At 42.5% G+C, this 17,762-nt stretch overlaps 1 protein-coding gene across 1 annotated transcript in view; it reads left to right on the forward strand.

Annotated features, from left to right (window-relative positions):
- The window catches only part of GATB (glutamyl-tRNA amidotransferase subunit B), a 42,966-nt gene extending 28,848 nt beyond the window's left edge, over positions 1-14,118 (forward strand). Inside the window, exons 10-13 of the mRNA XM_042828373.1 lie at positions 4,434-4,567; positions 4,922-5,000; positions 9,989-10,123; positions 12,539-14,118. Coding sequence (XP_042684307.1) covers positions 4,434-4,567; positions 4,922-5,000; positions 9,989-10,123; positions 12,539-12,667 — 477 coding nt within the window. The 3' untranslated portion in view covers positions 12,668-14,118. The remainder of the gene's footprint in view (positions 1-4,433; positions 4,568-4,921; positions 5,001-9,988; positions 10,124-12,538) is intronic.
- Positions 14,119-17,762: the final 3,644 nt, after the last annotated feature.

The following is a 17,762-nucleotide window of genomic DNA, read 5'->3' on the forward strand; positions in this document are numbered from 1 at the left end:
AAAAAAAAAAACAAAAAAACAGAAGTGTTGCAAAGGCTGCCACTCATCACATTCTGCAGGAGCCTGGTGCCCAGCCAGTCTCTAACTACTTCTGCCCTCAGTTTTTCTTGCTGAGTACAACATCGTAAGGCATGCAGTTTCTCTTTACTCAATTTGGATTTGCTGTTCTAAACCTACCCTGGCCTCTTCACTGTGGGAGTAGAGTGGAGAAAAAGAAAAAACCTTTATGCTGTATAGGTTCTGCTCAGCAGCGGCCAAAACGCTGATGTTATCAGCACTGTTTTGGTCACAAATTCAAAACACAGCACCCTATGGCCTGCTATGAAGAAAATCAACTTCATCCCAGCTGTGCTCAATACATCCTCTTCTATCACTTGGTGTCAACCTACTTCTTAGCCTGCTTCAATCTTGATAGTATCGATGGCTTCTGCTGTGTGGTTCTGTCATCTCTATGAACTAGCCCTGTGTATTTGCCTCCTCAGCTCCTACTTCCTTCCAAGAGCTCTCTGAAATCTTCTAGTGCCTTTTCTTTTTCTCTTTTAACTTCTTCCTTTCTGTGGTGTGTAAGATAATTAATGAGCTCCAAGCTGAAATTTGAGATACAGCTTGTAGTAAGGTAATGCATCCATTTGAATGCATGAAGTGAACACTTCTTCACTGTGAGTCTTTTATTGTGCATTAGGATGTCAGCGTGTAAACTCTCCATAAAACTCTCCATGAAAGTTGCTTGCCTGTTCACTGGGAGACTAGTTAACCTTAATTCATCTGCAAATGGTATGTCCTTTGCTGTGTTAAGCTTACATGGGAAGTTACAGAAGATTGCTGATAGGGCCAGATGCACAAATCTAATGAGTATTCTTTCAGGTTAGAGCACCCAGGAGTGCTCATTAAATAAGTGGTGGTGGTAGAGGGATGACTCTAAAATGCAAAATCTCTGCTTTGTGCCAACTTGTGAAGAGAAAATGTTAAGCCCAAAAGTTACGATAAAACAATATCATACTTCACAAGTAGTTCTGAGCTGGCTTCAAGACCTTTATTCTCATACACAAGAACAGCCTATATAAACTGCAGTATAGAGAGTGTAAGACTCCAGCTTTGCCTAATTCCAAGATAGCTAAGATGAAAAAAAAAAAAAAAAAAAAAAAAGGATGTATTGGCATAGATATGAATATGTTGTATTGATTTCAAAAACCATGCTGAGGTTCAACCAAAAAAAATAGATCAGTTGTCTCAGTGCAGCATTAGGAAGAAACAATCTGATCACTTCTGAATTCCTTGCCTTTGTACACCTTTATGTTTACTCAGATAAACGTGTCAGTTCTGCTTCAGCTCTCTTCTTTACTGTAACAGTTGGCATTTGTGAATCCTTCGTACAATCAAAATGGGCTGCCAGTGGTTTTGGCCGTTTTACTTATATTATGCCACTCTCATATACTTCAGTCTGTGGCTGAATTTATGCCGCTTTTTAGAACCTAAAGCATTTTCTAACAAGTCAGAAGGAGGAAGTTTGAGCTGTCTGTCTTTGACTGCTCTTCTTTTCTACTTTAATAGGGTAGATTTTCTGTTTTTTTTTCCTGGACAGTCTTGCACATTTTGGCGACAATTGTTACCTCACAGTTGGTTATTGTGGGAACTGCAACGGTGAAAATGGGAAGAAAAAGCAGAAAAAATGAGATTTGTGAACACTGATACAGTTTTCTCGTTCAGTGCTTTGGGCAGCTATTAGTCTTTAAAGGTGTAGGTTTGCATTACAGACCCAGTGTCCCTGCAGATTATGCCCATGGTTGTCTGTAAAACAAAGTATTGTTTGAAACTTGTTTACAAAGCACTTGGAATCACTCCGCTGTTACGTTTTGACATCTCGGTAGAATTAAAAGACTGTGTTAAACCATGTACCAGAAGTAAATTTGAATCTGGTTGAAATATTGGAATGTCATGGTTCCTGCAGTTGAGATTCTGATGAATAAAGTGCAACATATTTGGTGTGTAGTGGGAGACCGAAGTGGGGGCATAATTTATAGTGCCGAAATAAGGAGGCAGAAATACGCAGTACATACAGACAGCAGACAGAAAAATTGTGATGTCAGGTTAGTAGAGAAGAAGCTAAATTAATATTTCAGTGAATGGTGTTTGTTTTTTTTTTTATTTAGGAAGTGAAATGATGGGTAGTAGAGCTCAACGTATCAGAGCTGCTCCCTCTGGCAGGTTATTTTTTCCTACAGTTAATGACATTCTTCTGGTTGAAAGTTCTTGAAATATGTTTGGTGGCTGGACGGAATCTAGAATGACAAAAGTTGACCAAAACGCACAAGAAATTGAAGTTCAAATAATACAGTATTTAAGAATTGAAGTAATTCAAGTTATTAGCAACTTTTTATATGGCAAGAAAATAAGGAAAATGTTTAATTTTTGTCAGTCATTTTGATGTTCTGAAATTCTGCCTTGAACATTTCACTTCTGGTGTTTCCTACTTTTTGGCTACAGCAAATGACAATCGCTTAAAAAAGTAAAAATAATAAAGTACTGCAAAAGAATTTGTCCATTTCTCCGTGCTTAAGAAGCAAGTCTGGGGCTCAGTACGTGGTAGTATACATAAACAAATGTGTCTGATCATTCCTGGGCTTTTCTTCTCTTGCTGCCTGAAAATCATCTGATGGAAATTGGGAGGCTGGATATGTCTGCCCTTGATTTCTCAAAGGTCTGGCAGAAGCATCAGCGCTGTAACTCTAGCCGGGCTGTTGGTATCCAGAAACCTCAATGTGCCCAGTGCTAAAGGGCTGCTCTCCATCATCTATGTGATAGAAGTGTGGGATGTGCTGCATCTGAGCTGTGCAGCCTGCATTCAGACACGTGGCATCTGCAGACAAAGTTTTTATGCGCATGATGTAGCTGGACTGCTCAGCCTAGACTTTGTGAAACCTGCAGTATACATTGAAGTGAAAACAACTGCATTTGTACACACTGGATTTTTCCTACTTAAATTGAACAAGTGTTTTAATGCAAGGTAATCAGCCATTTAAATAATCAGTGTTTGTGCAAATGAATCATGAGGTGAATTAAGAGGAGTACAATATTTGGTAGTTCATCATCTTAATAATTCCATTGCACACATGCACAGTTCTTAATCTCTGATAATAACAAAATTTGTTCTTCTGATATATTTAACTTTATTTTTTACATTTGACTACTCAGTGAATGTGTAAAAGCACAGGACAGGAAAGGGTGAGAGTCTGATTTTTATCATAGTAGTTTTATAGCACATCAGCCCACTAATTGAAGTAATTTTTGTTCTGTTTTCCGGAACAGAGAGCAGTAGAGTGTGAACTCCTTAAAAGCAGTATCCCGAGATGTTGGAAGCTTGTTTTGTGAAAGTTATGGAGGGTGGAAAGTCCAAAATTTTGTATTGCTGTGGTGATAAATTTCTTTTAAATACAAAGACAAAGAAGACTGCTTTGACAGGGCTGAGTTTTCGTGGAGAAGTCAGGCTTGGGTTTAGTGTTTGCCTGCTTTCTGTTTTGCTCAGAAGTATTCACAGAGATCCGTCTGCAATTACTGTGTGCTTGGAAGATGGTTTTGCTGTGATGACAGTATGAGCAGAATAACTCAGTGGCTGCTTCTAAACTGCTACCTCTTCAGAGAGCAGCTGAGACCTCCTGCTCATTTATGCCACGCTCTGCAGAAATCTGGTGGCAAGGAGGATTTGGATTCCTCCTGCCACTTAATGTCTCTTCTGCCATCAGTAGAACTAATGAGTTCTGTGCTACAGTTCAAGAACTGCCAGTGCCCTGATATCAAGCAGCACAGTGATCAACAGGCTGTGCACTATCTGTTCTTCTAAAAACAATCTCAGATTTCACTTACAGTATAAATTGAATCCCCTACTATCATACCTTCTGAGCACTTAGGGTGCTGTGCAAAGCCTTGCATAGCTTCTGTGAAAAATCTAGAAACATAAAACCCCTGTTCTTACAATGTGACCTTACCATATCGTTCAGGGGGTGACTACAAACTAATCTTATTCTGTCAGTCAAAAAAAGACAAGTGATTGCAACATTAAGAGTGAGGGAGGTATCTAAAAGCAATTTCAGGCAAGGTCTCTTCTTAGTAAATGATAACGTGACAGCGTATGGAGCATTATATTTAATGCCATTGTACGTATTTAAAAACAGGACAAAATGAGAAAGGTTCTCTCCAAATATTAATTCTAAGGAATGTGTAAGAGAGAAAAGATCACTTGATTATTTAAGTTACCTTTATACAGGCTGACATATAAACTGTATGCATGCATGCTAGGCACAAGTTTGTTTACTCCAAAGTCTTGCAGCTTTTTTACTTTCTTTAGTTTACTTTAGCATACGTACTCTGATTCCAATTGTAATTAATAGTGCTTGCTTTTCAGTATCTGTTTAATGAACTTAATTTTTCTTTAATAGAATGAAGATGGATTAATGGACTTCTTTGAAGATGTGGTGAAACAGACCCAGATGAAGCCGAAGAAAGTGATCGGATGGATTCTGAGTGACCTACTCAGTCATTTAAAACAACATTCCCTTACAGCAAAGGAAAGGTCAGACTTCTCAGTTACAACAGTGATGAAATAAAATTGCTCCTTTTCTCATGCACCAAGAACAGTATCATGTCACTCTGATGCTGACTTCTGCTTTAGTTATCATCTGTGAGGCAGTGCTGCTTAGGCCTTGACACTGTCATGATTAATGAAGTTAACCAAATGCCTTCCAGAGAAGAGGGCAATGGTGAGGCATAATCAGGCAGTCAAGATGAAAGCTGAATATAGTGTATCACAAAAAAAAACAACCCTAGCTTGTCATGCTGAACTGTGTGACGTTTAGACAAGCAACAGTGGCATAAATCTATTACTTGTCCTCCTCTCTGAGGTAACTCCTGTCCCCCTTTTCCACAGCCCCATCAGTTCTTTTCTCCTTGCTGACCTTCTGAACCTTCTAGAAAACGGAGACATTTCTTCTTCAGCAGCAAAGCAGGTATTTTTTGATATCGTTGTACTCTGAATCTGCTGATGCTTATTTCATTTGCGTTCATGGTGTACCAATGAATTGGTTGCTTTAAATTCGTCAGGGTGCTGATGAAGGATAAATTTTGTATCTATGCTATGTACACTTAATGGATGAAAATGCCTTATGTAGTATAATCCTAGTGATATCTTTGCGTACTTAGTGTAATAAGAGGGCTTTATGCAACAGTCAGTTAAGCCTGCTTCTGAACAAAGCAGATGCCAGATCTCAGTCTAGTAGCTTGAGTAACACCTGAGCAAAGGCTGGTGGGAACTAATCCAGGGCTTGCAGTTAAGCTGAGCGTATCAGCTACTATGTGCAAAAGGATACTAGAGCCTATATTGTCAAGTATTGGTGTATGGAAAAGGATATCAATCACCTGATTGTAGTCACAAAAAGAAGTCTGATGTGGTGCACTCTGTGAGTTTAACACAGACACGTCTGACCTTCTTTTTATCCTGGCTTCTTTGAGCAAGTGCTGCCATGAGTCTCCTAAGCAAGGACTGTCTGTGCAGCCAGTTTTCCCTCTATCATTTTGCTTCGGACAGTCTGAAAAATCAGCACTTCACACATTGATCTCTAAAGTTATGAACTGCTTGTGCGTATTAGGCAAAATCTGGAATGCTTTTGCGATAGGGAATAACTGCCATTCACCTCAAATTCTCTATGTGGGATTCATCGTCCTTTCAGGTGAGTTACAGTGCTCTGTGTTTAAGTACATTAGTTAACCTTTTTACCACTCTCAAATGCACAGGGCACCTTTCCAGCACAAGTTGATTGAGTCCGAGTGTAACTTCAAAACAGTACAGGCTTTAGTTCACTCTTCACATGATTACAAACCCAGAGTTGCAAATGTGTCTCTTTTTGGGAGACACTTCCTAGTTCTGGGTGTTTTCTTTTGGAGGTGCTTGTGGATCTTGATTATGTTGTCCTTGTAATTTGCCTGCTCCTTGGAATAGCCAGCTGCTTTTTGTGGGCACCATAAATACAGATTTAAGTGCCTGACTTCAGGCATGTGCATCTGGAAATGTTGGACTGGAAAAGTAAAAGCTTCAAAAAGGACATAAAATATTAACAGAGAAATACACTGGGATGCAGAGCAGTTGTGTGCCTTCAGGGCAATGGGACACCCATTAGTTTGGGGTCTGCGTCTGAAAAAGGAGCTCAGAACTCCATTCTTCAGTCTGTTTCCTTCTGGAGGTAGAGAGGATACTAATGCCCCTCCATTGGAGTCCTTTCCTTGTAATAAATCTGTACGCCAGCACTTCTGACAGGTTATGAAACGTCAAGAATTTCAGAGATGCCTTTCTTGTTTAATTACAAACTCCTTATGATGTGCATGTTGTCCTCTGTGTTCTGAAATTGGACACAGAAGTAACAGTGCTATTTGCCATCACTGAGTGATGCTGTCAAACGGCAGGAACCTTGCCACATTTAGAAAAGTATTTTGGTTGCCTGGATGTCAGAGGAGTAACAAATGTTTATAACAATTCTCAGCAGTAGGCCGAGATGCTGGATGGCCTGAGGGCAGAAGGGGCTATATATACACAACAGCAGATGAAGTGCAGCGCTTGGAGTGGAGGAGAACGAATTGCAGTGGTAGAGACAGATCCAACTAGAAGCACTAGCAGGGTTGATGGGGTGAGCACACAGACATGCATACACATACGTGCTCGCAGCAGGAAGCCATTAGAAGTTTTAATTTGTTAAGAGGATTGTGTTCAGTCTCTGCTGTATAAGGCATTAAAACACAGATAAAAGCTGCGAATGCTGATTATAGACACAGAACATTGTATGGTAGGATGCGTATGCCAAGGAAAGGGCACAGTGTGCTTACATAATTACCACTTGGGTAATTACAGAGCTCGTGCCCAACTTGCCATCAAATATAGCATCCTACCCCTGAGGCCTCTGAAGTAGTTTCATGCTGGCACGCCTGTACAAAGGGGAGCAGCTCTGCTGGTATGCAGGGCTGTGCAGGGAGCATGTCCTGCATTGGGGAGACCCTGCATAGGCACACACTGCGCATGGCCTTACCGTGGAGGCACCATTTGGATGTCAACAGTAGAACGTAACTCTAGTTACTCTAGTAACTATAGTACACTGAAACTGGTCTGATGGGAGTATGGCTGAGGCGGGACCTCGCTCCTCACCACTATAGCTGGCAGTATGCACATGTGTGGCTGAAGGGACCTGCTTTTCAGCGAGGGCATTGTCAGGGGGAGGTGGTTTTTGGGTCAGGAAAGCAGAACATGGCTTCTGCTGTTGAGAGCTGTGCTGCAGCAACTCTGTGGAAACACCCTATTGTATGTTCATCAGGGATCTGTAGCAGCGTGTGGAGAAGAGAAGGCCCCTTGCTTTGTTTGCTTGTGCAGTTGCATAGGTCACCCAGTATAAGAATAACTTCAGTGGACCCACTTGGCACCCCTACTTCAAAGTAGGTAGCAGGAAAATGAGTACAGTACACAAACCTAAACAGAAGCATCTGCTTTGACTACTATGGTTGTACCATCTGGAGCAGTGAGCCCAGCCTGCCCCTCACTTTTGTCAGAGGCTGAGGGACAACTGCCAGACATGGAGGCTTTCCATCAGGGCAAAGGAGAGCAGCCCCCAGGACAGGCTCAAATGGTGCTGCCTGCTGCTTCCCTCCTCCTCTGGCAGCACATCGCAGTGGGTAGGCTTTCCAGTTGGAGCCGTTCACAGGCAGAGCATTCAGCTGGTATGATCGCCAGCTGCAAAATGTTTGATATGATGCCCGTGGCTGCCAGACGTGCAAGTCCTGATTAATCCATCTTGACCAGTGGTTTACTGCTATGCCTGTTAGGTGGGGAGAGGAGAACATCATTAAAATCTAATCACGCTCAGCCAAGAGTCAATAGTAGAAATTACTGAGATTTCAGTGATAGAAATGAGGCCTGAGATTCTCATTTTGGCTCTGGAGACTTCATAATTTGATCCCGCTGTTCTGATGCAGACAGTTTGTGTAAATGAGCTGAAATCATTTTTTAAACTGCTTTCTTTAAATTTCTTGCCAAGTAGCCAAGCACATTTTTAAAAATGCATTTTTGACAGGATTTGGGCACATCTCTCTCTGTTTTTTTATATACCTGTAAACAAGCAAGGGCCTTGATAACGATACTGCTCTGGTGGCCAAGTGGATAAGCTCGTTACCAAATTGAAAAATACATACAATGCAGATGTCACAGGGAAAATCTGCTGCCTTGAAGGTTTCTAACGGGAAGCTTTTCTCAGTGCCGGGAGGTGTTTGGCACAAAAGGGGCAGGGAATCAGAGATGGATCTCGCAGTGTCAGCTGTCCAGCAGCCTGATGTAAGAGTTACTGCTGGGTAACTCCACCATGGTTGGCTGCTCAGATTTTGTTTGTTGCAAATTTTCCCCTCCTGTAGCCCACAGTGTCTTGCTTGCATGCTTACCAGTCTTAAAAATCACATCTGCCTTTTTCCAGAACAATGATATGGCTTCTTCATTGCCCAGTCTCTGATTCATGCAGTGTTTCAGACTCTCCAGGGTGTTCTGCTGTGGGCTGTGCTGTGCAGAGAGGCCAGAGCTCCCTTTGAAGGGAGATGTGCCATCCCAGTGCCTCGGGGACAGAAGGCTTTCTGCCAGGTCCCTGGGGAAGGAGGAGCAGCTGGGGCTGCCTGTGGAATGAGGCATGGAGTGCAGCAAAAAGATAATGCTAAGAGATGCAGGCAGGTTGAGTCTCCGCTGGATGTGTTTGTTTCTAGGGGTGTTTCAGTTAATGTGGGCATGATGGTCTTTAAGTACGGTACAGGAAGAGAGATCTTGCAGAGGACGTTGTATATAGCATTGATTTTTGTAGGTAAAAGCAGCTTAGAGCTTTGCTTATGGTGGTTATAACTCTGCTTATTGGCAATTTAATATTTTGATCTGCTCTTAACCCTCTTACAAGGCAAAAAGAAGATGCAGCTTCCATGAGAGTTGTGTATCATTACCCTCTCGCTGGGTCTTAGCTCTGTGATAAGATCCCATCAAAAGCTTTAGGGTACGGCTGCCACACAAATATCTGCTTGCAGGAATTGTGTCAATGCATGGTTCCTATGTACATGTTGTGGCTACAGAACTGTTTAACTGAGGGTCTTTCTTACCACAAAATATTCCAGTGCTGAAGAATATTGCTGGCATTCCTAAAGCACCACCCTGCGTGTGCCATTTTCCCTAAGTTGTCTCACTGCTTTGCTAATTAACACGCAGTTTGAGTGCCCCTTCTCTTCTCCCCTTCCCAGACTCTTCTCCATCCTGCATTGAGTATTTAATGCTGAAATGGTGACAGGGCACTATTTCCACACTGGTACACAGCAGTAGTCCAAACATACAATTATATCTTCAGTGCAGAATGAAGCGTAAGCAGCTGTTTTAATAACGGTTTTCTTCCTCTCCTCCCACAGGTCTGAAATAACAGCAAAGGAAATAAGAGCAAACGAAAATCACTGCCCAAGGAAACTTTTTTTTATAAATGTTCTCTTTTCTCAACTTTATTCCAGGGTAACAGCCCTCATACAGCATAGGAACACACCAACATTAACAATTACTCCCAAGGCTTAGAGTCACCCAGCATTCCTTTTCTGGGAGGTGATGCATAGCTGGGCCTGGAGCTGCTGCAGAGATTCTGCTTGGCACTATTTTTCTTCTGCTTTGTCATATGTATCCTCATGACAGTTAGCTGATTGAGGACTGGTAATGAGTTTCCTGGGAATGGACTTGGTACTGCTGTCAACTAATGGTCATTTTCCGGGCAGAGAGACACCGCTCATGGAAATACATTCTTTTACTGCTCTCAGGCAGTGCATACCGTGAGAAGAGCACTGTTGCTCTTGCTGTTACTAAAATCTGACTTCTTAGATCAGCAGCTAAAATAGTGCAAATAAATAACATCAGTATGTAAAATGACTGATTTTTGTTGCTCATTGTGGTTTTCAGGTGTTTGAGGAATTGTGGAAGGGAGAAGGGAAGACTCCTCTTGAAATCGTTAAAGAAAAGCAGCTTGAACTGATACAAGATCAAGAAGAACTTGAACAGATCTGCCAGGCGGTGATTGATGAACGAGAAAAGGAGGTGATTATGGTGGTGCTGAGAAGCTTGCACACTCTTTTACTCTCTGGCACTAAAAAGGGGGGTTTAAATGGCCTTTTTTTCTCTTTTAATTGGTATTTGAGCTCTAAAGCCAGTTAGAAGCATTAAAGCTGACGTGCAGCTACCATCAGGTCTTTTCTTCTCCTTTCTTATTTTACTAAGTGTTTTTTTGGAAATTGAAGCTTACACAAAATGATCTGCAGAAGAAATTACCAGTCTGGCTAATGTGCTAAGTCATTCTAGGAGACCATAAAAATGTAATACAAGAAAGGAAAGCTGTAGGGCTCTTTCTTCACCTGTGCAATGCACTGCCCTTAACTTGACCTGGCCACTTGGCCACCTAACTGTCATTTTTTTTTGCCATCTCCTGTGATATTAGCGCACCACTGCTACGTTGTTCTGAAGACTGAGGCTATCTGCCAGCAAGGCATATAATAGTAATGGACTCAGGGACTTCTGAGAGGTCTAAAATTCTACTCCTCTCTTTACCCTGTCCTCCTCCTCCTTCACAGCCAAATGCGAATTTTTGCTCACTTTCCTGCCTGGCTGTGTCTGTAGGGTGAGAGGAGACAGACCCACGTGGCAGCAGCGCTGGAGGCTTGGGGACTGGGAATGCTGCCCTCTGCTCCCCCTTGCTGCAGCTGCAGGTGTAAGGGCAGGGTTTCAGCTGTTCCCCATCCCCTCAGAAAGATGCAGCAGCCTGCGTGGCTCATCCATCTAATGAGCTCTGAACCAGCAAAGGGGGAAAAAGCTTGTTGATTGCGAAGGGGAGGAGTGGGAAGAAATCCTGACAGACTCTAACATCTGTTTTGTATAAAAAATGAGAATGAAAACAAGCGCTTGTATGTTCTCTGGAGCGAAAATGTAAAAGCAGAAGTGAATAGCTTACTTCTAATACAAGCATTGTCTGGATACATTTGCCATTTGGAAAAAAACACTGACATCTTCTGAGAACAATACCACCCACCCCAGTTCGCATTGGGGGATGCTAACAGCTCTGCAAGAGCTTTTGATAAAGAAAATGAGCTGGCAGTAGGTCGGCGTGACCTCCATCAGACTGACTCATTTGCAGAGCCTGATAAAAGTGCTTCAGTGCTTGTATTTTCAGACTAGTGTGGAAGCGCAGGCGTAGATACAGAAAGAACATCAGAGCTGATTGGGAAGTGCAGAAGCTGAAGGTCCATAACTACGCTCCCATTTCAATAATAACGCCTTGTCTGAGAATGTCATTGCTCTCTGCTTTTTGCTGTTTAGTCAAGCCAAATGCAGTAGAGCGGCTTCGCTTTCCTCCTTTTTCCAGGTGATCTTTCACTAAGGCAAAAGCTGCCTGGAAGGGCTGTAATTTACTGCTTCGAATTGCTGTAAGAACTTGCATTACAAAATAAGAGTTAGTTGAGTGCTTGCCAGGAAAAAAAACCAAACAGGCCTTGCTTTCGTTGGGAACTTTCTTCAAAATGGACAAAATTCCAAAACAACACTGAGCTGTTAATGAAAATGCAGGATCTTGGCTGTACTGTACTCTGCCCCACATAAGGGATTTCTGCCACGTAAGGAGTAACGAGTCCCTTCCATATTGTGACTTTACGGAGATTTTTAGACTGCCAATAATTCAGATATCCTAACGAGCAGCAGTATTTGCATTTGTGCTGGAAATTGTCACAGTTGGTGGTTCATATGTTAGCAATCCTTCCCTTAGTATCTGTAAATATGACATCGTGTTTAATTGAAGCTATCATGTTTTGCCCAGTAATTCTGACAATGCCGAGAATGCCTTCCCTGCCGCACAAACTGTAGGAGGACATAGTTTCAGTATGAGTGTCTCCTCTAGAAATGCCTGACAGTGGATTTTTCAGTGCTTTTCTTTTTCATTTCCTTTGCTTAGCCTTTATACGTGGATATTTTGTAGGTAACTGTGCGTCAAACAGTAGCTCTCTGATAGGAGGCCTTATTTCTCATCAGTGGATTAACTTTGTTGCAAAGGATCCTTGGCTTCAAGGAAATAATCTCTGTCATGGACTTGAGAAATATTTTTCAAATTGATTGCGATTCAATGAAAATAATTTATTAAAACTGAACAGTATTTCAAGGAAAATGCTCCTATTGGCAACAGAAAGTCACTTGTTTTCCTGCTCTCTCCCAGGAAGTCACTGTCTGAGCTGCTTGTGTTCAAATCCAGAAGTGCTCACTGACTTACTCAATAAAGGCAGATCTTCATTAACTGTAGGGCCTTGCAGTTGTTGAGCAGTTAGTGCAAAGCCAAAGGAAGCTTTTATAATAACACCTTAACCCCCTAAGTACAGTATTTACAGTATTCAACTGTGGTGGCCTTAAAAAACAAAAATATTCATACCTTGTCCAGGAATGACTGAGCGTGTTGTTTTCCTGTTCTTTTTAAAGGTTATGGCGATAAAAGGAGGAAATGAAAAAGTTATCAATAAGTTAATTGGACTGGTTCGGAAAGCTACACGAGGCCGCGCCAACCCTCTTCTGGTGAAGCAAATACTAGAGAAGAAGCTGTCAGAGTAGCCACAAGAGAAACTGGCCCAGCTGTCTACAGAAGAGGTGCTTCGTTCTGTCTGGTTTGCTGCTAATGAACTTTGGTGCCTCCTTGTCTGTCAGGATTTTTTTCCCAGACTGGTTATGCTTCAAGGAGCATCATGTTTTTGCCTTTCCCAGCTGCATCGGCCAAAGGTGGATGAGCAAAGGACCACCTCAACAGAAGCTGGCAGTCATCTTACATCTCCTTCATTTCAGTGCAGCATTCTGAAGTGTCATTTCCATATAGCCATAGGGAACACGTTCTCAGGAAAATCTGTGAGTATACAGAGCTAAGTTGCATTGGTTAATTTTGTAGTAAAGCAAGTGTGAATTCAGCTCATACAGCTTCCTCTTTGTCAGAAGGGAAATGCACAGATCCGGAATACAGCAGTCCAGTGGTACATACTAATAACTCAATGTTAATTAGAGTGAGTACATTTGTAGCTAAGATCAAAACACCCAGCAGTAATTAAGAATGGCCACATGTACCTTCATGCCTAGCAGAAGGAAGAAAAAAATGCTAGTCCTCATTCTTCATGTCTGAGGTAAGGGAAGGGACAAAGGCAGTAGATGTAAGTGTCAGCAGTACACATTAAGTGGCTACGTATAATTAATGCCACATTCTTTGCTTGTCTTCACTTCGTATGTGTCCAAACATCTGCTTTGGCTACTCAGTGCTGTTTCAGTCCTGAACAATTCATAACTTACGTTTACCTGAGGCTAGGGCTTTATGCTGTCACTTGGAACCGCATCCACTCAATGGAAGTAACTCAGATAGCTTACTGAGAACTGAGCAGGATTCAGCCTGGATCCAGGATCTGCTCCACTTATTACTCCTAAGGAGGGTTTTACACTGTGTTCTGGTTTATAACTTCCATTTTGCAGCCCATAGCTTTAAGCACTCTCTGAAATCAAAGCTCCTGGAGTTAAGTTCCCAGTCCCACCTCACCAACATGTTTAAATCCTTCAGCTGATCAAACTATTAACAGGAGGCCCAACTGGAGGCATCCATTCAAATTTACAACTGGTAGGAAAAGAAATCCCATTTACCAGCAGGAGTTTCTTAAATCCCTTTTGCAGGCTGCTAAATGGTACGTTTTAAAGACCTCATTTATCTCAGACCTCAGTGTTGCTTCTTCAGAATGGTTTTTGGGGCTATGCCTGCCTGGCGCGTGCTGCCAAAGGAGTGCAGCAGGTTGAGCACTGGGATTTTTGTCATCTTCTGCAGAAGTGAAATTTGCAGCACCTAGTTCAAGCTAGGTTAATGGCAATTAATTCTTACAAGTGCTAACGTGTCTCAAAGAGGATATTTCTGTACAAACTGGCTCAAGTTCAACTTGGAACCCTAAATTGGAAGACAAGTAAAAAAGATGCTTTTCAAATACATGTAATGGATAAATGTATATCCATAATTCAATAAAAATAACTACACAGTTCAAGGGATGTGGCTGTCAAAAAGAAGTAACATGGTTGCAATCAAAATTCCTGACCCTTAAAACAGCACAAAGCCAGGGTTTTCTTGTAGCCTGTCATTTGCACAAAAACTTCTACTGGCAGTTTCCACAGATTGAGCAAAAAGCACTGTTTTCTCTTAGCCAGTGGTGTAAGTTTTCAGTCAATAGAAGGTTGACTGTACAGTCAATAGACTATACAGCAAACTTTAAATTTTAGAACTGGAATTCTGTTCAACTGCTGCCACGGCAGGAAGAAACCAGAAGGCACAGGAGGTTCAGAGGTACTGCTGGGTTTAGGAAAACCAGTTGTTTCCAGAAGGTGGTACTCCAAGGTTAATGCTTTCTGTTGCACAGCTTGATGGGGCTGTGCCAAGCTGATCCTTTAGAACAGTGGCTGCCTCTTCAAAAATAAATAAATAAAGGAAAACGCAACATGGTATTTGGAACAGTAACAATTAAGCTGTCTGTAAGAGAAGGAAGGATCTCCCCTACTGTAGCATGACTACTACTGGTCTGTTTCTTCAATGGCTACTGCTTCTTAGCCACTCCTTACCTAAATAAATACTCTTTGCTAATATAGTACAAAATCTGTTAAAAATCACGAGCCAAGTTCTATACGAGTATAGCACTGGATTTACTACAAATCTCAATCTCCTTTAAAATGGATAACAGGGAAGATACAGAGAAACAATTGTAACATTCTTCTCCTTCAAGGGAAGGTAAAGATCAGCCACAGTCTATGAACTTTGAACTATATTAAGAACCAGTCACTTGCTGAATGTTTAAGCAAGTCTTTTGCAGACGCACAAACTGTAAATTTCTTTCTGATGTAAAAAAGCGTTTTGAGTCAAAGGAGATGAAGATGGTTAATCTTTTTAACATCCGTGGAGGTACCGGCCATCAGGGTAGAAGTGGTTTTGGTTGATGGCAACAGAATGTAGAGATGAGAACGGGCAGCGTGGCTGGCTTGCTTGATTCTGACTCTCACAGCATCAGCCCTGTTACACAAGCCTGATTGAATGAATACAATCAAGACATGAGCCTTCGCTGCTGGCCAAGAACCTGAAAAACCATCCCAGATGCCACAGCCACCGCCATTCTGTGTGCTACATGGAGCTAAAGGTAAATCCTAAACAAACACTCCACAACTAAGTGCTGTACAACAGCCTTGGCTTAGCTTTGTGTAACAATAATCTGGAGAACATATTAAAAGACAGAAGCAGCTTCTTAGAATTCAGTATCGGCTATCATGAAGACAAATACAAAAAAAACCACCCACCCCCAAAAACAGCAAGATCAGGTGGAGAGTCTGACCACAAAGCATTCAGTATCAGAACATTTTGCTGACCCACAGGTTGCTTTAGCATGCTTGTATCAAGGCTAGGAAGTTGAAAATTAAGATGGAGGCTTTGACCCTAGCTGTTAAGTCTTATTTAATTACAGCAGTTCTCCCCAGCTTCTGATTGGAGATGCCATCTGTGCAATAGCCATCAGGCAGGGTGAATTAAGGACAGTTTTGTGCAGATTTTCAGCAGTAGCCGTTCACAACCAGAGGGCCAAGGAAAGCACTCACAAATTAATAGCTGACACCAGACACTGCCATGACAATCTCATCTCATCGTTGATGGAAGTCCTTTCCTTTCGGAGGTCACCCCGAGGCAGAGAGATGATACTTGGTGTCCTGTACAGCTGAGGTATCCCTTACCCAAGGTTGCAGAAGAGGATGAGAAAGTTGACAAAAAAGATGCTGGCAGTGCTGAAGCAGTGCAAAAAGAATTCCTAGCACTCAGCCTTGGCTGCAGAGTTTAATTTTAACAGCGTTAAAAATAGAAGCATATGATAGGAACCTTAACTACAAATTTGCTCTCTTACAAGTATTCACGCTGTAATGCTGCTGCAGCCCCTCTCCACTCTGCTTGTGGCATGGTGTCAGCTCCTGCAGTGTTCTCCTTTCTGCTCTGAGCACCCCCCTACTTAGAAATTTCACAATCGCTGACCTCAGTGTAGCACCTTCTCAGTAGTTTATGACCTTGACAGTAAGAGTGGCTTTTTTTCTTTCTTAAACAAGTTTAGTTTTCCACCCACTGTCTAAAACTGCTCAAAAGAAAAGACAGAACCACCGGCTGGGCTTTTCTGCCTTTGCTTCTTGTTCCTACCTTGCAACACTGTTAAAAATACTCTACAGTTCATTATGCTCTGCTACACCTAATGGTCTTGTAAAGCCAACTTGCAGCAGACAGGAGGTCAAGATTGATCCTTCCAAGCACGCAGAAGCTTACCTGCATTGGGTTGATTGCTCAATGAAAGCCTCCCCTGCCCCTGCAAGAAGCTGCAGAGTTTCACATAATACGGATACAAAGAGAGAAATCTATTACTAAGCAGTGGGAGGAAGGCAAAAAAATGCAAACTCCTAAGTTGTCAGGGCCTGGGATTTGCTGCTCCCTTTTCTGCAATGGCAAATTTACACTCCATCCAAAAGTGCCTCTGGGCTAAGCATGACCAGTAATCAGGGATTGCTGTGGCAAGAACAGAAGACTGCCAGCAATGCTCCCTCTTTTCTGTCTGTGCCCCAGCACATGGCCCATATCAGGCCCTACAGCCCGATTTTAAACACAACAAAGCAAACCTCCAGCAGGAGAAGGAGTGCTCAGCTGCTGCCATAAGACAACATTGACTGGCCTTAGAGGAGCTTACAAAACTATTACTGTTCTGGGGCTTTAAGCCTGACAGCAGTCAGAGCTGCACTTGGACTCGGAGCAGCACCAAGAGAAATGAGAGTCCTGGGCTCAGGCTGCAGCCACAAGCACAGAGACCCGAGCCCTCTCTCTCTCCTTGGAGCACAGGCAGGTACCTTGCCTGCGCAATGGCCAAGCTGCTGTTGCAGCGCTGAGTTGTGTGCGGCTTCATTGTCCTGGATTTAACTTATTATTTTTTTGGTCTAAATCCAAGCTATTTTTAAAGGAGACTGTAATAACGTACAGCTGCTGTGGGATTGGCTTCTTCAGAAATGTGAGTTTGCAGGTATTTAGCCCACAATACATAATCGTATGCAGGCACCCTGCTGACGCGCTGGAGAAAGTTACTTGGTTGAGAAATGCAGCCTTTGCACAAAAGTTCCATCAGGGCTTCTAGCCCAGAGCCTTCAGTCTTAATTTAATCCAGCTGCCACACAAAGCCATTATAATCAATGAACAAAATAAGATTTGCACAGTCAGCAACAACCACCACTTTAAGTACTACGTGTTTAAGAATACAAGTAATGCCTCCTATTCATAAATAAGAGGCTTCCAGCTGAGCATGTAACAAATGAAGTAGACTGACGCAGGGCCACAACATGTTCAGCAAAGCTGAGGCCCCTGAAAAATTAAACACGTTTGCTCAGAGCTGGGCCTTCACGGATCACAGTCACCAAACAGTGCGGCATTCTGCGGCTGCCTTCGCTCCAACAGCCACCACCACTGTCCTGTGTTATCCAAACACCTCCTTATGCAAATCTGACGCTAACAAGGATCAGTTTTTTTTCCTGTTCTTGGCACAATTCTGGTCCAGAATACTATAGCGCAGTGCTACCCAACTGGGAGGTTTCCATAGGAGACTGTCGTATTCATTTTCTCAAGTTTGCTCTGAAC

This window comes from Centrocercus urophasianus, unplaced genomic scaffold (genome assembly GCF_019232065.1).
Source record: "Centrocercus urophasianus isolate 14NV4802_14NV808 unplaced genomic scaffold, USGS_Curo_1.0 seq_3, whole genome shotgun sequence".
Lineage (NCBI taxonomy): Eukaryota > Metazoa > Chordata > Aves > Galliformes > Phasianidae > Centrocercus > Centrocercus urophasianus.